This window comes from Mustela lutreola, chromosome 1 (genome assembly GCF_030435805.1).
Source record: "Mustela lutreola isolate mMusLut2 chromosome 1, mMusLut2.pri, whole genome shotgun sequence".
Lineage (NCBI taxonomy): Eukaryota > Metazoa > Chordata > Mammalia > Carnivora > Mustelidae > Mustela > Mustela lutreola.
In genome coordinates this window covers 119,589,856-119,609,984 of record NC_081290.1, presented here as the reverse complement: position 1 = coordinate 119,609,984, position 20,129 = coordinate 119,589,856, and the positions used below count along the sequence as shown (strand labels likewise).

At 41.9% G+C, this 20,129-nt stretch overlaps 1 protein-coding gene across 1 annotated transcript in view; it reads left to right on the top strand.

The window, feature by feature from the left end:
* The first annotated feature begins 8,367 nt into the window (after positions 1-8,367).
* The window catches only part of PKD2 (polycystin 2, transient receptor potential cation channel), a 61,912-nt gene continuing 50,150 nt past the window's right edge, over positions 8,368-20,129 (top strand). Inside the window, exons 1-2 of the mRNA XM_059173237.1 lie at positions 8,368-9,084; positions 16,583-16,696. Of these exons, the coding sequence (XP_059029220.1) occupies positions 8,484-9,084; positions 16,583-16,696 (715 nt within the window). The 5' untranslated portion in view covers positions 8,368-8,483. The remainder of the gene's footprint in view (positions 9,085-16,582; positions 16,697-20,129) is intronic.

Genomic DNA, 20,129 nt, shown 5'->3' with positions numbered 1-20,129 from the left:
AAGAAAGTCCACTTTAAATTATTTTTTTTTAGATTTTATTTATTTTTTTGACAGAGATCACAAGTAGGCAGAGAGGCAGGCAGAGAGAAAGAGAGAGAGAGAGAGAGAGAGAAGCAGGCTCCCTGCTGAGCAGAGAGCCCCATGCGGGACTCGATCCCAGGACCCTGAGATCACGACCCGAGCCACAGGCAGCGGCCCAACCCACTGAGCCACCCAGGCGCCCCAGTCCACTTTATTTTTTTAAACATTTTTTAAAAGATTTTATTATTTATTTGACAGAGATCACAAGTAGGCAGAGAGGCAGGCAGAGAGAGAGAGAGAGAGAGAGAGGAGGGAGCAGGCTCCCCTGTGAGCAGAGAGCCTGATGCAGGGCTGGATCCCAGGACCCCGGGATCACGACCTGAGCCGAAGGCAGAGGCTTTAACCCACTGAGCCACCCAGGCACTCCAGAAAGTCCACTTTAAAAAGGACTTCTGGAGGGGCGCCTGGGTGGCTCAGTGGATTAAGCCGCTGCCTTCGGCTCAGGTCATGATCTCAGTGTCCTGGGATCGAGCCCCACATCGGGCTCTTTGCTCAACGGGAGCCTGCTTCCTCCAATTTCTCTGCCTGACTCTCCGCCTACTTGTGATCTTTCTCTCTGTCAAATAAATTAATAAAATCTTAAAAAAAAAAAAAAAGGACTTCTGGAATATTAAAGCAAAGATTTCAAAGCTATAACTTAATTACATAAAAAAAGTAAAGTAAGGTTCAGCATCCTCTAAAGTCTCTGATCTCCTAATTCTTGGAGACTGGGAAGCCAAACCAGCCACCCTATGGGCCCAGACAAGGGGCCCTGATCCCGTGGCCATATAGCTTCTTATGCACGTAACTAACACAACTTTTTGCCATTCTGTAGATTCACTTCTATTCAAATTTATTAGTACTATTTTAATTGGAGGGACCTAACCTAAATAAAATTAACCTAAAATAAATTAACTAGAAAGGAAATGTTAGAGCTAATGAAGTCCAGGGGTATATCTGCCTTCAATTAGTGCTGGCTGAGGGACTCAAATGATATCATCAGAAGCTGATCTTTCTTCATTTCCTAAGACCCACCTAAGACTTAATAAATCAGAATCCCTAGGAGTCAGACTCCAGAATCTTATAACCAACAACAGAAAACCCTTTCCAGACGAGTACCATAAAGCCCTTATCAGTTAATTGCTTTATCTGTGTACAGCTTGTCTTTGCAAGCTAATTATAAGCTTCTTGCCTGCAAGGAAAATTTCTTCTGCACCCTAATCATATCTAAGATTGTGCTCAGTGGATATTAGAAAGATATTCTGTAGAATCTGGTAGATCAAGGAATGCTGTAAGTTTAATGCTATAAGCATCAGAAGGCATTTGAAAAGAAATCTGACATTCTTTTGAAAAATCTGGGCTCGTGAAAATACAGTTGAATTCAAAATTTTTGAACATCTACATCCACATGGAATTAGTGAATAAACTTGAGTTAGTAAAGAGCAGTATTCCAAAGCACTCTGTTCTTGGCCCTGCATTGTTCAAAATTCTTTTAAACTTGAATAAAGATATAGATGATAAATATCTTATCTGCGATTGACAAAACCAGGAGATGTCAAATGATAAAAATGTATTCCACAATGTTCATGAATAGCATGGCCACCCAAACATTACCACTAGATCAATTTTGATATTCTTCCAGTCCTCACATTATACTCATTTGTGTGTGTATATATATATATATATATATATATATTGTTGGCTCCATTTTACCCCTGAGCATCAACGTTTTGGCTGCCAGCTTGTCTAGACTCACATCCTTTGACTCTAAATCTAGCAGGAAGAAACACTTTTCTTTTCCACAACTTGAAAAAAAGTTCTGTCCTGATTTCCACTGAACAGAACCAGAGCCCACGCTTGTTTGTAAATACCATTCCCAGGCGCCAAGTGTTCGTGATGCTCTGGTTGGCCATCCCTGAGTTCCACACTCATCACTTGGGAACTAGTGGTGGTGTCAGCCACATCTGAGGCACACAGGGACTCAGAACAGGAGAGGGTGGTTCCCCCCAAAAATCTCATTTTTGTGTTGGTAAGAAAGGAGAATGGCTACTGAACTGTTAAACAATAAACCAAATAAGCCAAGTTCTCTGCCTTACATTCTACTCAGAAGGACAATTCTGTTAACAGATATTTTTAATATGAAATGATAAATGTTGGGATGCCTGGGTAGCTTAGTTGGTTAAGCATCTGACTCTTGTTTTTGGCTCTGGTCATGATCTCATGGATCCTGAGATTGAGCCCCTCATCAGGCTCCACGCTCAGTGGGGATTCTATTGGAAGATTCCCTCCCACTGCCCCTCCTCCCACTAACTCAAACTCCCTCTCTCAGATAAATAAATAAATCTTTTAAAAAGAAAGATAAATGTTGTGATAAAATTTGACAGGGAGGAGAGGCAAGTAAATTCAAGCTAGGGGCCAGGGATGTGGCTAAGTAACTTTTCAAAAGAAGATGATGCTGGAGTCTAGAAAGATTCCAAGTCTTTAGGAGGTGTAGAAAAGGGCTTGGGGATGATGTAACAATGTTTCCAGGCATTTTCAAATTGATCCCCTCACAGGTAGGAATTATGTCTTATCCTTGCCCCACTGGAATCCAACATGGAACCTGGCGTCTAGTGGACACTGTGTTTGATTAATATTCCCTCACTATGTGTTCAGCAAAAATCCTGCAGGAATTGGTAAGGTAGATATTTAACCACATTATTCACAGAAGGAAATTGAGAGACAGAGGTTAGGTCATCAAAATCACAGGGCCAGCCAACAATAGTGCCAGGGTAATTCCCACAGAGGCAGGGACACATCCAAACCAAATTCTAGACATAAGGTAGAATATCACAAATCCTGGTCTTGCATTATTAGTGTAGTAAATTGAGAAATAAAAACAAGTAAAAATTTTAGTACGGTTAGCAGTTCTTACAAAGCCCAAAACACCAAATTTTTTTCTAATGATTTCAGATGTCAAGTGGTAATAATTTATTTTACAATGTTCTTGAATAAATAAGGACTGGGAAAAAAATGAGAGGGAAACATGTTTGTTTGGGTGGGTTGCTAAGCAACACCACACAAGCCAGAGAGTCCTTTTGAATTTCCTTTAGAAGGTGGAATCTGCAGGACTGATGGGTCCTTCTGCTTGTGTCTGCTTCATCTGTTCACATGGGAAAATAAAAGCAAAACAGGAAACAAACAGTCAAGTTTAATAATGCAGAAGCCAGAAGCGTGGAGAATACAAAGTCTTAAATCAGACTGAACAGTTTTTAAGTTGCCTTTTGAAGGGTTTGTCGGAGTATCCACCATGGCACTGAGACAAAGCGATGGGGTTTGTGTAGCTTGTTCCAGAAAAACTTACCACACAGTTGAAATAAAACTAAATAGCATCCAGCTATGTTATCTATCCCACACAGTATTTCAAGCCCTGTAGATTATCAAAATTTATAGTATGGTCACAGGATTATGGTAACCAGGTGAAGGAAAATATGAGTTTGTGCCTCTCATTTATTTAATAAGAGAATACTTTTTATGAGAAATAGGAATAATAAGATGAATATCAAAGGAAGGAATTTTGTGGGAAGGGAGATAAATTTACAGCTTCAAGGCCTACTTGAGGAAAAGCGAGGTGCTCCGAAGGAAGAAAACATGCCAAGGTAAAAGCACAAGGGAGAACATTAGGAAGCCAAAAAAGAATGACTAGGTACTTGAACAGGAAATACATTGCATGGCTGGTGATGGGTTTATGAAAACTAAGATTGGAAGTGCTAGTGAAATTCTTGGAATGTAAGATTTAGGCTGTGGTACATTAAATACTATCCATGTACACAAGTACTTCTCTGAAGTTTTTAAAAATCACATGGCTTGTGAAGATTTGTAATTAAAATTTTGAACAAGCATACATTTAATTCTGAATTATGTATATGTGGATACATTTTTGGTGAGTCCAAATTCTTTTGGAGACAATGGTGTAGTCTTAAAAAGAATGTTTAAGATTTTGTTTTAAATCACTGACACTATAAAAGAAGGTACATTATTATTATTATTATTATTATTATTAAATAAAGGCTATAATACTCTTTAACATGCATCTCAGGCCTTCTGTGATTTAGCCCTACCTTCCCCTCCCATGCCAGCCTGAGTAGTCTCTCTCCTCAACCCCTTCCTGTGTTGAAAGACTTCATACTGACTTGATACCATAGGGCTCAAGGGCAAGCCACCCCAAAAAGTGCACTTTAAGCATACTGATTATTTTAAATCAAATCTACTTACGGTGTAAGTATACTTATAACCACCTCCAAACCCCTCCAGCAAGAAATCAGTTTCTCGTATGAAAGGCATCCTTCCTGTCCTAAGAAGTACAAAGATATCCTTATCACCAGACAGGATCTTTAAAGCTGAGAAACCCGTAGAAAAAACTCTGAGATCATAACCTGAGCTGGAATGAAGAGTCCGATGCTTTATTGACTGAGCCACCCAGGTGCCCCATGCTCCTCTGTCTTAATTATGGTAAATATTTTCATCTATTACAATAACTTCTGTGGCTTTTGGGTTTTGTCACAACTGGATTATGAGCTTCTTAAGGCCAGACACTCCCTGCCTAGCCCAGAGGATCCTACAACAAATAGTTCCTGAATACCTGCTATGTGCCGGGCCACAACACTATGAAAGAAAGCAATCAGTTCAGCAGGCCAAAAGTCCAGCCTTAAGGAGTTTGAATTCCCTGTGTAATTATTGAGGGACTGTGTGAGCCTAGTCAGGCAGCATCATTTTCAGTCACACCATTACACCTTTGGTTAAGACTGGGGTTTCCTGGGCGCCTGGGTGGCTCAGTGGGTTAAGCCTCTGCCTTCAGCTCAGGCCCTTGATCTCAGGGTCCTGGGATCCAGTCTTGCACTGGGCTCTCTGCTCTGCAGGGAGCCTGCTACCAGTCCCCCTGCCTGCCTCTCTGCCTACTTTTGATCTCTGTCAAATAAATAAAATCTTTAAAAACAAACAAACAAACAACTGGGGTTTCCTAATTCTTCACATAGAGGCCTTTCTTTTTCTTTCTTTCTTCTTTTTTTTTTTTTTTTTTTTAGATTTTATTTATTCATTTGACAAACAGAGATCACAAATAGGCAGAGGGAGAGGAAGGGAAGCAGGCTCTCTGCTTGGCAGGGAGCCGGAGGTGGCTGTGGGGCTCTACCCCAGGACCCTGAGATCATGACCTGAGCTGAAGGCAGAGGCTTTAACCCACTGAGCCCCCAGGTGTCCCTTGTGTAGAGGCCTTTCTAACCTTCACATGCCACCATTTCTCCTCTGAGGTATAAGGGGCCTTGGAACAGTTTATGCCCCCAGGAAACTTTTTTTTTTTTTAAGATTTGATTTTTTTATTTGAGAGAGAGAGTGGGATCACAAGCAGGGAGGAGGGGGAGAGGCAGATAAAGAAGCAGACTACCTGCCAAGCAGAGAACCTAACTCAGGGAGCCCAGGACCCAGAGATGATGACCTGAGCTGAAGATGGATGTTTGACCTACTGAGCCACCCAGACGTCCCCCAGGTGAAACCATTCTTAAGTCACTGTTCAAATGCTATTTTCAGTTTTGTGATATTTGTTTCCCAAAGATGTTTTGATTTTCCACAGTTCAAGATTGAGAACACAGCAAATTACTCCCCTAGTTCCCTAGTTTATCCATTTCTTTTTTGTTCTTACTTTTTTTTTTTTTTTTTTTTTTTTTTTTTTTTGCTAGCAAGTCTATAGTCTAGAGATACAGGGAAGAGAATACTGAGTGGAAAAACAATAATACCAAGGAATAATAGAATTAATTCAATTACTATTTATTTATTGGGTTCAAGTTCTGTGCTTTCGCTATGCATAGTAAGTAACATTATCATTTTAATAGAATATGCAGGATAAAACACTCTTGGGACATAACTGTAGGGAGTTATGTCATTGGCGAGATACATACCCTAAGTCTAAATAACAACAGATAAGAGAATATAAATTTAGTACTGTAGGGAAGGGAAGTTGTTCCTCTACACTTCAAGGTCTTCCAGCTGAACTTAGAATTAAATTTACATGGGACAGATTAATAAGGGGGAAAAAAAACCCTAAAATTTTATTATGTGCACACAGAGGGCTAATAATGAAATTAGGGCCTAAACAAATGACCGAGGCAGGCAGTTTTCATATTTTTTAGACAAAGAGACAGTAAATTTCTAAGGAACTGACAGACATAAAGACAACAGATGTTTGAGAGCTTTAATTAAGAAAGAATTCTAAGTGGAATTTGGGCTGAGGTAGTAGGTTAGGATAAACAAGACCTGTCTTTAAAAAAGCTCAAAGTTATGGGGCGCCTGGGCGGCTCAGAGGGTTAAGCCTCTGCCTTCGGCTCAGGTCATGATCTCAGGGTCCTGGGATCGAGTCCCACATCGGGCTCTCTCCTCAGCAGGGAGCCTGTTTCCTCCTCTCTCTCTCTCTACCTGCCGCTCTACCTGCTTGTGATCTCTGTCAAAAAATAAATAAAATCTTTAAAAAAAAAAAAAAAGCTCAAAGTTAGGCAAATGACACCAATAAGTAAATAAATAAACCACAGAACTGATGATAGGTGGCCATGATTACCTGAATAAAATAGGGAAGCAACAAAGGATGCTGCTCTGATGTACATACAAGACGGGAACCAATGCTAGAAAAGCAGAGCAGGGGCCGTTATGGGCTGAATTGTGTCCCCCTCAAAAATTCGTAGGTTGACATCCTAATCCCCAACAACTCAGAATGTGACTGTATTTGGAGACAGGGTTGGGGTTTTTTTTTATCTTTTTTTTTTTTTTTTCTGGGTAATTAACTTAAAGTGAAGCAACTAGAATAGGCCTGAATCCAATGTGTCTGGTGTCCTTATGAGATGAGATTAGGACACTGACCCCTGAAAGTGATCACCATGTGAAGACACTAGTGGAAAAACCACCATCTACAAGGCAAGAAGAGAGACCTCAGGGGAAGCCAATTCTGCAAACATCTTGATCTCACACTTTCACCCTGTAGAATTGTGAATTGTTGTTTAAGCTACCCAGTCTGGAGTACTTCATTATGGTAGCCGTAGCAAACCAATAAATACAAGGGCGGATGAAGAAAATTTACTAACCAGACCTAAGGAAACTAAATTTTATCTATTAAGCTGTCAGGAGCCCCCAGAAGTATCCAAGCATCAATGTGACAGGAGCAGTTTTGGTTCTGAATACAATTTGGGAACGCTGGGGATCTTGAAAGTGGCGAATGGAGGTGGAACTGATAGGTTTGATGTTCCAATGAGGAATAAAACTAACATACACCAACGGCCTTGGACGAAAACGCTGACAACAGGCATGAGAAACAACGATTCTATCAGAGAGATTTGTGGGGCAGAAGTAACAAGATTTGGGAAGAGGCGTAGGAGACGAGCAGACAGATGAGGGTATCACGGAGAAGCCTAGCTTGAGAAGGACGACAGCCTGCCTCAAATTTCAACTGGGGGCACAGGAGGTGAGGCAGACTTAAAAGAGGAAGGGGACGGAAATTTAATTTGCGACAGGTTAAGTGTGACACAACTGCAGAACATCCAGTCGGATGCGCTCCGCAGAGTGGGAATAAAGTTCTGGCCCCGGGGCTGACTTGGCAGCCCGAGCCGGAGCCGGCAGCGGGAGGGGGCCGGGGACGAGCTCCAGCTCAGAGCACCCGCGATCTGAAGGCTCCGGGACGGAATCCTTGGGGTCCCCACAGTGTGTGGAGAGAGGAGCCGACCTGACGTTGAAAAAACCATCCAAAAAGAGGCAGAAGTGGGGACAAGGGGGCCGCCAAAGGCCAAGCAAGCCAGCCTTAGCAGCCTGTTGGTAGTTCTCAGATGAAGTTAAGATTTCTCTGCCCCTGCGGCAAACCAGCGCAGGCTGGATTTCGCTAGTACACACCATCCCACAAAATGGTTTTCTCGCTGTCCCTGCACTTCGGGAAGTCGAGGCAGAAGAGCCTGGCGGTTAACTGGGACCCAACCATTATGTCAGGGTCCCGCAGGCAGGGACAGCACCAGAAGCCCCTTCCCCGCACGCTAGCGGGCGGGCGGACGGGGCAGCGAACCCCTCCTGCCGGAGCCCCTGCACCCGAACGGAACGTGGGCGCCCGCACCGGGCCCCGGCTCCACTTGGAACGCGAGCCCGGGCGCCGCTAGCCCACCGCGCGGTCCGCGGGGGCGGCTTCCTCGCACCTCCCCCGGCAGGCAGCGCGCCCCAGCGGCTGGGCGAGGCGAGGCGAGGCGAGGCGAGGCGAGGGGGAGGCGGGCCGAGGGGGCGGGCGAGGGACGCGGGTCTGCGGGGAGTCGGGGGCGGGGAGCAGGCGGCGGCGGGCCCCGGGAAGAAAAGAACATGGCTCCTGCGGCGGGCTGCGCCGACCGCGGCGCGGGGCGGAGGCGCGCCGGACGCCAGTGACCGCGATGGTGAACTCGAGCCGCGTGCAGCCGCAGCAGCCCGGGGACCCGAAGCGGCCGCCCGCATCCCGAGCGACAGGCCCCGGCCGGCTGATGGCGGGCGGCGCGGCCGTGGGCGCCGGCCTCGCGGCTCCGGGCGGCCTCCGCGAACAGAGGGGCCTGGAGATCGAGATGGAGCGTATCCGGCAGGCAGCCGCGCGGGACCCCCCGGCCGGAGCCTCAGCCTCCCCCTCGCCTCCGCTCTCGTCGTGCTCGCGGCAGGCGTGGAGCCGTGACAACCCGGGCTTCGAGGCCGAGGAGGAAGAGGAGGAGGAGGAGGTGGAAGGAGAGGAAGGAGGAATGGTGGTGGAGATGGACGTGGAGTGGCGCCCGGGCAGCCGGAGGTCGGCCGCCTCCTCCGCCGTGAGCTCCGTGGGCGCCCGAGGCCGGGGGCTGGGGGGTTACCACGACCCTGGCCACCCGAGCGGGAGGCGCGGGAGGCGAGAGGACCAGGGCCCCCCGAGTCCCAGCCCGGCCGGCGGCGGGGACCCGCTGCATCGCCACCTCCCCCTGGACGGGCAGCCGCCCCGAGTGGCCTGGGCCGAGAGGCTGCTTCGCGGGCTGCGAGGTAAGAGCGCGACCCGCAGCGGCTGATGCACAAACCGGAGCCGCGGGCGCCGGCCAGAGCCGTCGCCCGCTGTGGGCAGCTTCCCGGGGCTCCAGCTCGCATCGCCCTCGCGTCCCTGCGTCCCTTAGAAGCGCGTCTCCACCTCTGCTACTTGCGCTCTACTTCCGGTACCCGTGGCGGAATTCCACTGCGCCCTTGTTTGTGCAAATTTATGGGATACCTCCTTCTAACAGAAGAACATGGGTCAGCATATTTTTACCTCTGCATATCTCAGTGAAAGCCGTATTAAAATGAAAGGGTGCCTCTGATTTTTTTTTTTTTTCTTGTAGGGGAAAAAAGGAAGAATATTCTAATACAGCTGAAGGTAGTTGCACCTGTATATCGGGTCTTCCGCTGGTCTGGATGCCCTCTCACCCCGCATTCCATTCTGGAAAGGGTATCTGTACTGTTATCCAAGTTGTGGGAGAAGTGTCAGTGAGTTGTCACGGATGTTGTTTTGGTGATGTGTGTGGTTGTTTTGCGGAGAGCGAGCTGTTTAGAATACCACAAATAGAAGAAAATAATGTCTTCGAAAACAGTTATTTAGCCATTTCTAATCTAGGTATTTTTCTAAAACAATTGCAAAGAAAAAGTAACATTGTTTAAACGTTGGTAGTATGTTTTTAAATAGCTAACTTAACGTTCTTTGAAATTCCAACAAAACAGTGAAGTCACCAGATACCAGCTGTGTGTGCATGTGTCAGAGTTCGGTGCACCCAACTTTCCAAAGGCAGGAAAGGAATTTTCAGATTTGCCAGTGCCTATTCAGAGGACACAGATTTTCCAGGAGCAGAGAGGATCTTGTGTTGGAAGGTTTTGTCAGAGGCATCCTTGGAAAAGAGTTGCATTTGCTCTCACATTCAAATTATTTTAATCTCCACTTTTAAGAATTTCCATTCTCAGTTCTTTTGAAAATTTCCCTTCCCTACTCTTCCCGTCAGTTTTGCAAATCTTGTACAAAAAAAGGGCCAGGTGTTTTAATAACAATGTGATTAAGACCAAGTCAGCCCTACACCCAAATTCCAGTTCTACCACACCTTGGCCCTATGACCTTGAGCAAATTGCTTAATCTCTCTGATCCCCAATTTTTGCTTTTCTTAAAAAGAGAGAATCATGATACTTTGTTCCTGAGTGGGGAGAATTAAATGAGATGAAACCTGTGAAATTCATAGCATGTCTGACATGTGAGTGCTTTATAACTATAAAGTAAATGATAGATTTTTAATAGTGTACACTTTTGTATTTCTTTTATTTAAGTGTTTATGTTGTAAATTTGATTCATGGCATGGTGGAGAACAAAAGGTCCTTTTTGAGCAACCTATGTGAATAAGTTAGTAAAAAACCCTTGTGCTTCTTAAGGTTCAAAATTATGCAAACAAATTATTATTTTATGTTGTTTTAAATGTCCTTTAAAAAATATTCACTGCAGTAAGAGAAGTTTTTTACAAGTTAGTGAATAAGTATAATAATCCTTTAACCTTTTTTGAATAAATTCAATAATTGAATGTAATGAAATGAAATTTGTATCTTGATATGAGTTTATAAGTGTAGTTCTTCAAACATTTTTTTTCAAAAAATTTACAGCATATAAGCTCATAGTGAACTTCTAGTCGAACGTTATCAATGCTCTAATTAGTAGGGGAAGACACTCAGGAAAATGTTAATCTTAGAAAATATTAGAATAAATTTTACTTTATTAAATATATCAAAAATTAAACATATACTTATCACTTATTAAATGAGTGACATTCATTGAATAATTAGCACCTACTATGAAATTAGCACTGTAGCACTGTACCAGGTGCTCTACCCACCACCAAAAAAAAACAAAAAAACCCGAAAAACTAAAATAGCACCATCACCATTTTCCTATGGACAGAAACCAAGTAACGTAAAATAAATAACCATCAATGAGTTGTGATTTTTTTTTCCCCTCATGAGATACCAATGACAAAAATCTTACATGCATTGTGTAAATAATACCCTAGGATTGGAACAGAAAGTAACTTGCAATTTCTAAAGGTAGGAAAGATTCCTCAAGCTTGGAGTGGTCAGGAGCTTCCCTGGAGGTCTCCTGCCTTCCTCCTTGACTTTATACAACTCACTTATTTCCTGGGCCTCCGTTTCTCATAATCTCATCTCCAAAGTCTTTTCTGGGTTCAGCATACTCTGTGATGTTCTTTAATGACATGAATCCAAGATAGACAACAAAGGGTCCTTTTTGCTCTTGGTACAATAATTCGATCTATCTTCTTAGCAGGAGTAAGATGGTAAAGAAGAAATGTTGGACGCAGGGTTGTGGCAAATACTATGTCCAACCAAGGAACCGAGATTTTAGCCCTAAATATTAGGAAGCAGTTGCAAGTTGTTAACAAGACCAGAAACATGCAGAAATAGAGGATATCAGTAGGCAGTGTGCTACGCAGAAAAGCTTGCGCAGAGACGCAGAGAGGCAGAGAAGCAGAGAGGCAGGAAGACCATGTAGGCAGTCTGGACCAAAGAAAGTGAAGGATGGCTGAAGGATGTAAAGACTGCACCCAAACTTAAAAGATAGCCCCAGTAATCTTTACTTTTTCCTTAGTACCCTCTTCTTAGTGCAAAAATAAAATTTGACACTTTACATGAGTAATCAAATTATCTGAATTTCCAGAATTGAGTATGTTCTATGGATGTATCAACTTGGTAAAATCATCCCCTGTTATTTTAAATGTCTGTGCTTGGGGTTTTGTTTTCCTGTAGAAATCCTAAAGTATCAGCTGAATTGGTAGGGTGGGCTAAACTGCTATAACAAATACATATCTCCTCTCCTAGTCACTATGTTGTATCATCACTGCTCATTTCCAGAACTTTTTCATCATGTCAAACAGAAGCTCTACCCATTATCACATTCCCCTGCTCCTGGCAACCTCTATTCTACTTTCTGTCTCTGAATTTTTCTAATCTAGGTACATTGTATTAGTGGAATCATACAGTATTTGTCCTTTACCATCTGGCTTATTTCACTTAGCATAATTTTTCAAGCTTTATCCATCATCAATTGAACACAGGGGTTCTTTCCACCTTTTGGCTGTTGTGAGTTTCCCTTTGTTTTAAATCCAAACCTCACTCCATCACTTCTTCCTTTTTTTTATTTGCACTATAATTTTGAACAAACAAGATTTTGTATTTCTGTAGCTGTGGGGATTTTTTTGAGGGAGTGTTGCAGCTGTGGGGTATGTGGTAAGGTTATGCTAGTAACAGAATTTGTTCAGTCAACAAACATTTGTGAGAGTTTCCTTTGTGGTAGATACTGGGGATACAAAGATCAATAAGACAAGGTCCCAGCTTTCAAGGAGCTCAGCTTAGTAGGGGAAACAGGTGTAAGTAAATAATTGCAATGCGGGGTCCCAGGGTTGGGAGGGACCCAAAGAAGAGAGGACCAACTCTATGGGAGGAGGTCGAGTTAACATCTTGAAGGATGAGGAGGGAATTTAAGGAGGGAAAAGTAGTAGAAGTAAGATGAGGCAAACCTTGAGCTTATTGGTAAGTTTTTCCCTCTAAAAAGTTAGAGCTCATAGAGGCTTCAGGAAGAGGGCTGATAGGGTCACGTGCCCATCTGAAGATGATTCTAGCGAGAATGTGGAGAATGGAGTGAAGTGCATGGTGCTGGTTGGTGGGAGAATAGGTCAGGAGAGGGCTAACCAAGAGACAGGGGGTAACAACGATTGCAGCCAAGGTGTGTGTGCTGGGATAGAGGGAAGCTGGACTGGAGACAGACAGAAGCCGTCAGAATTGTGGACCAGCTCCATATGAGGGTTAAGAAAAGGGCCTCTTCTCAGATGAAACCCATGTTTCCAACTTGGTATCATTAACCCATAAGGGCAAGTAGGTTTCTAGACAAAGAAAGAAAAAGCTCTCAGTATGGGGCCTGCGAGTACGAGCTGTCTGTGGAATATGCAGGTAGAACTGGCTGTTAGCTGTGGCATCTGCCTGTGTGTACCTCAGGAGAGGCCTGACTGAGAACTGAAGATTCAGGAGTCAATAACATATAAGGTAGCAACCGAATATTCTATATTAAATGGGCCAGTAGTAGGGAAAAGTTCACTTCCCTTTTTAAAGTTGGGCCTGCAGTTCAAATAAATACTTGGAAAGATTGTTTTTGTCTTCCTCAACAAGGCCCCCATGTGTCTGGGTACAAAAACCCAGACTCCTTTCATGATAGAAATGCAGTGAGAATTTGGTTAGGCTGTTCACAGTGAAATTGAGGTTCGTTTGGATTAGGGTGTTTACACTGTTCTGAAATTTAAGCCAACTAGGTGTCAGAAAGAAGTAGGATATTTTTCAGAGTTGCACCTGTTTCTGGAGATATAGACAGGCCTCTTTCAAGTACTTTATGCAATTTACATAATTTCAAGTACTTTATGCAATTACATAATTCCCAGAGCAACCCCACAAGGAGATACTTTTATCCCATCTTCAGCTGAGGAAATGGAGGCTCATGATGTTCAATAAGGTCCCCCAGTTCATAGGTGACTGATCCCGCAGTTGAACGCAACTGACTCCGAAATTCCACATTGCACCCTGTCGTGATCAAGGAGTCATGGGGCTTTAGTGTCCATCAGAAGGGACAGGGTTAGTATGAGGCAAATGATCCACACAGAATCTTTTAACCATGGAACTGAAATATTCAAGATGAAATGATACGATAGCTGGAATTAGTTTCAAAATTGGGAAGAAGCGAGTGACAGTTTCGATGAATGCAGGTGTTCAATTGATAATTGTTGAAGCTGAGTGGGAGATACATAGGACATCATTATATCATTCTCTCTGTGATATTTGTTGTGTATTGCAAAAATAACACTTTGGGAAGTAGGTGAATAAGATAGTTGCAAAAATGGCGTTTTTTCACAATTATTTATGTTTGAGACATCTTTCGTGTTTTGGATGATCTATCTCGCAGTTTCCCTGTGTTCATATGCGTAAGTACCACTGACTAGGGGAATACACACTGTTGAGATGACATACTCCAACTTTGGGCTCTGGCATTGACCAAGCACCTTCTTAAACACGAGAGAAGCTGGATATTGTCTGGTGTCCCCCTCATACCATGTTCTTCCTAACAGCTGGGGACACTTTATGTACTAAGTGTGAGTGAGTGCCTTAAATGCTGGGCATGTTCTCCCTCCAGGGTGAGGACAGTTGTGGGAAAAGACAACAGTTGATTTTAAAGAATGCTGACACTTGGGACGAGAACTCTGTCTTTAACCGTTCTCAGTCTGTCAGCTCTGCTAAACATGGGAAGTAGCTAGCCATAGGACAGCAATTGTTTTCTATCTGTTAAAACAAACACTTCTCACTCATCAGAATGTAAAGAGGTCCCCATGTACTAAGACAGACCCTACATACGCACCCAGTGCAAAAACTGGATGAAATTTTGAAAGTGATAAATATTTGAGGAAGTGGATAGACTAATTTAGAAAGTCAATGAAATGTGTGAAGTATAATACATAAAAATATAATGGGGGACTTTGTTTCTTTTTATTTGAAATGTTTCATTTGAGGGCTTGAATTAAATTGCAGTAGACCATTGCACATTTACTTAAATAAAATTTGATGAGAGTTTGTTTTTCTGCTTATAGGTCAAGCAGTACCATTTGTAAATATTAAGAACCATGACCATTCCTTAGTGCATAATTGTTTATAAAGCATGGGAAAGAGTGAAATCACTGACTGAGGCAAGACAACAATCTTTCCTGATGATAAAAAGACTAGTAATTTCCACTTATGTGTATATTTTAGGCCTGGTCTCCAAAAGAAATATAACCGAAGAAATAGCGTGATTGTGTCTAGGGCTACTGAGCCTAATGTTTGGCTGCCTCTATGTTATTCTGAGTTGTAATTTTCCATGTCGTCTAAATTTGTAATAATTTTTAAATATGATAGAGTTTCAGCGAACAAATATTCTGCTTGCTGCATTTCTTCTGAGTGAGTAATTCCCTGACAACTACCAGATCTTGGCAGAAGCAGACCTGGTCATAAGTCCTGCTCCACTTTCCGTGTGCTGAAACCTGTGATGCGTAACACGGTGTCTTTGATTTCAGTTGCTGTTTTTCCTAAAGGAAATTTGGGAGAAAAAAAGAAAAGGACACGGAATACTGAAATTTAGGAGGAGAATTAATGTATTATTATTAGACTTTAAAAATACATAAACACTGGTGATGGAGTCATTTCCGGGAAGTAAAAGGATTGATGCCATTTTTCCCTATCCTCTGTGTGGCTTGTTGGTAGCTTAAGTAGCTATGTGAGTTTCAGTGATGGATGGTGTTAAAGTCTGCAGACTAAACGTGTGAGGCAGAACGCCAGGGCCAGGCTGACTGCCATCCACAGCCGACTTAATCTAACTGAAAGGATTGAGAAGTTTGTCCTTTTTGGCAAACGCTAAGGCTCTTCCAAGTAGCCAGCAATGTGATTTTACCGCACTGTTCATTAATGGGGGTTTTGGATGGCTACCATGTCTGTCTGCTGAGTGAGTCCAAAACTGCGGTAACGGCCTCCAGCAAGCTCACAGAGGGTTATGTCATCCCCGCTCAGCCAGCCCAGCACTTTTTCCATCTGCTAAAATATGAAACATGGTTGCTGATTTTCTTCGTTCTCCAAAGAGAGTGAAATCAGATGATTGCTGCTTTTAACTTAAAGATGCAATGTTACTTAGCATTTTTCAAATCTGTTAAGCTATGCAGGTTGAGAGTAGTCGGTCAGCATTGAGTTTCTTAAAGGAGAAAGAGGGTTACAGAGTAGCAAAATTTGGGGCCAGTGTGCTAGAAGTTTGGTGGATATTTCCATAGTGAAATGATGCTCCAACCAGGCTTTCTTTTCATCAGGGGTGATCCAAAAGGTGTATTGTGTCATAGAATTACACATGTCCTAACTAGGTTTAGAGAGAGGATAATTGACAGGTTGTGTCCTCCCCCACCCAGGAAGAGCACATGTGTGTGTGCACAATTATTTAATACATTCTTCTGGGGCGCCCTTATTTCCTTTTCTCTTTATAAATTTTTACTAAGACATTTTCTGATGGGATGGGGCGTTTAGACAATGATCATATTGTCATCTTGTATTTGATGCATATGGGGGGACAGTAGACACTGATGTATTCTTAAAAGGTACTCCTGCTTAAAAAAAAAAATACAGGGTCACTTGTGTGCTCAGTTGATTCAGCAACTACCTTCAGCTCGGATCATGGACCTGGAGTCCTGGGATCGAGTCCCACATCAGGCTCCCTGCTCAGCAGGGAGTCTGCTTCTCCCTCTGACCCTCTCCCCTCTCATGCTCTCTCTCAAGTAAATAAATAAAATCTTTAAAAAAAAAAAAGGTGAAGAATGCCTATTTTTAAAAAAAATACAGGAGAATCCCCCTTAACAGGTGATATTTATTTTATGTTTCTTCTTTGACATTCATACTTTTCATTATTCTTTTAAAGGTCTCTGGGGAACAAGGCTCATGGAAGAAAGCAGCACTAACCGAGAGAAGTATCTTAAAAGTGTTTTACGGGAGCTGACCACGTACCTCCTTTTTCTCATAGTCTTGTGCATCTGTAAGTAGAACATTTCCTTCTACTAAAGGAAAAGATGTGAAAATATTTGACCTGTCCAAACCATAATTGAAAGGAATTGTACGTGCATCAGAGGGATTCATTCAGAAGCTCTCTGTTCTCAGTTTCAGTTGAGAATTTGATAAAGCTCTCCTCTCTCTTTTGGCAAACACCGATGAAAATTCAGCATTAACCTGATTGGCTAGCTCATTGTTACCATAACCCTTTTTCACTAGGAGATGCATAGGGCAGTCTGCCAGATAGCAAAAAACCAAGTAAAAGAATTTTTTATTAGTTTTCCCAATAAATATACTGTCACTATTTTTTACATCCGTCAACATAAAGTTGAATGTAGGAATTATTTTTAGCAAAATGACGTTCAAAGTTTAACACCGAGGAAATACAAATAATTATCTCCTAATATTGCTTTTATGGATTTAATTAATTAATTAATTAACTTATTTATTTACTTACCTACTTATAAGTCCCACTCTTTTGGATCTGGATGTGTTTGTTGTTCCCGTATGTGGGGGTTCCTTCATTCTGATTCCTAAAGTTTTCCAAATCTGCGGTAATCACCGGTCTTGTACTCTACAGGAAACTTACTGCAGACTCATCTCTTTCTTCTTCCTCTCTTCTTTCGGTATGTCCCTGCATCCTCTGTGAGGGGAGGGGAGTCAACCCTTAGCCAGGACAAGTCTTAGAAACCCTTTACTTCCAAGTCCAGGAAGTCTTAGATAGTGGATTAATGTCCTGAATCAAAGGTTGTTGGATGATGGGAGTTCTGTTACATTCTTGCTAAAGCCCTTTATGAAAACAGACAAGGAAGCAGCTTTATGACAACCAGGACCTCTTCCCAGACGTCTGGGAAAGGACTTCATTCGCATAGTGTACACTTAGAAATGCTTAAAAAATTAACACCAATCTGAAAAAGAGTCCTCTTTTTTCTTTATGGAGAGAATCAAAATTTAATTGACGATTTAATAAGGTTATTCGTAATACATTAAAATTGATCACCTTGAATCTAATTGACTAGGTAAAGAAAGCTTCCTTAAAAACATTTTAAAAATGTATTAGATTTATAAAAAAATTTTTCTATAAACTTGTAAGTGTAACATAAAATATTGAGGAAACATTTAAGTTTCAATATTTATAATTTCAAGAAATTGAGTATTGATTTGTTTACTATCCCACCCACAGTTGTGGGTTTTTTTTTTATTAATACTAGTAAGCTCTTAACGAGCTTTAACAGGGAGTGACGACTTCTTGCATTTTCTGAGACTTTGCCAATCCAAGTGGGAACTTAAGAAAAAAAGTAGGTATTTAAACTAGAATGTATGTATGAGTGAATAATATCTGTTTTCTTTATTTTTTTCTGTTACTTGTTTAGGAAGGAATGTCATTACTTTTTACAACATTCTATCTAAGATAGAAATGCTAAAAAAATACAAAAGATCTATTCATAATATTAAAAGTTGTGGTATTTTTAATTTTTATGTCCTAAGCTGTTAGAGCTTAGGATACTGAAGTAGAGTTTGCTCCCTGCATAGGCACTTGAATATTAAACTACAGTGACTTTAAATATTAACAGATTGGTTAAAATCGTTATTAAGTTTTTTCAGGCATGACACAGACACATACATACATACATATTTCTTATGCAAAATATAAGTACCCCTATAGTAAGTTTAGGTTTCAGTGGCCTCCCAAACTGCTTGAGGATCAGAATCACCAAGAGAATTTTTTTTTAATTATTTTTTAAAAATAGTTTACCCTATCTTCTAAATCAGAGCCTTCCAGATGTGGCCCAGGAAAGTGAGTGTTCCCATACACTGACAAGTTTGGGAACTAGGCCAGATAAATAAACCAAATAGTTAGAGTTCTAGGAAACATGCCTTAAGTCATATAATTAGTGTTTTCTTGTTTATTTTGGAATTTTTAATGCTTTTCTTTTTCACACTAGTCACTTTTTTTTCTTATATCATTAGCTACATATTTTACATAGGCCATTTTCAGGATATTGTAGAATCTCTGGCTAGGAAGGGATCTTAGCAACCATATGATCAAACCTCCACTGAATGGTAAAATTCCCCTGCAGCATCCCTCTCAAATGGTCAGTCTTCCTGTGTGATTGAGCAAGAGTCGAAGTTAAGGGACTTACTTATTTGAAATAGTTCATTTTGTTTTTCCATGCCTATGTCAGAAAGTACTTCTTTATATGAAGCCAAGTCTATCCTGTCTAATTTCCTCTCTTAACTATCCCCCCTCCAAGCCCACGTATACCAAGTACGTGTTCTTCTCCAATTTAGCTCATGTTCTTCTCCAATTTAGCCCATCAGAAGTTTGAAGACCAACACTCAGTCTCCCTTAAGTCTTCTCCAAGTTAAATCTTTCTAGTTCCTTTAACTGTTGGTTGTGTAATTGGAGACATGCATTTGAGGACCCATGTCACAGAAACTCTCTCCAGCACCTGTTGTGTTTATCAGGTCCCTTTGAAAGCACAGTAGGAGCCTCATGAGGAAAGAGTGCAAAAGTGGTGCCATGGGTGGGTGTCCTCAGTCAGATACACGGCTGTGGGTCTCTCCTCTTCCCAGTCCCTAAGTCTTCACATAAATGATTCTTCAGTCTCTTCACCAAAAACTATAAAGTACTGTGTCCCACCAACTAGCATATGAACACTTTTTCCTGGAACAGAGTGAAGGACTTCCCTTTCAGCTCTGTTAAATTTCATGTCATTCATTCCATCTGTTGAAATTTTTCTGGATCAAGGTTCATTCATCTGTTCCTCTTGGCTTCACTGGATCAACAGAGTTAATACTATCTCCATGTTCTTATTCTGATTAATAAATAAAAAAAGATTGGTCAAAGAACATCATGAATTAGTCAAAGCTCTCTGAGTGGAGTTCACTGAATTCGATCCTCATCTAGCTCAGAATGTTCAAGAAACAGAATGATAAGAAAGACCTTTTCAAAAGCTTGTCGGAATAACTCTGCCTTCCTCTGCTGTCACAGCTGTTGACCAAATTAAAGATGGACATTGTGAGGATAAGCAGACATGACTTATTCCTAACAAAGCGTTACTGGCTTCTAGTGGTTGAGCCCTTGCCCACTGCTCAAAAACCATCTTTTTAACTACCAGTTTTAAAATCTTGTCAGCAGTATCAATATCAAATGACCAATAATGTCAAGCCCATTACTTTGTGGGTAAATGAGATAATGTACTTAGTTGTATGCCTTGCATATTGGATGCTCTTGACACAAAATAGATAAGGTTCGGGAAGGCAGTTGGCATAGTAGGAAAAGCAGAGATTTTTTTGCATCAACAGAGATCCCAGCTCAACTACTTATGTGCTAGGTAAGCTTGAGCAAGTTATTTAACCTTTCTGAGCCCTTATTTTCCCATCTGTGAAATACTTATTTTGAAAGATTTTGTGGA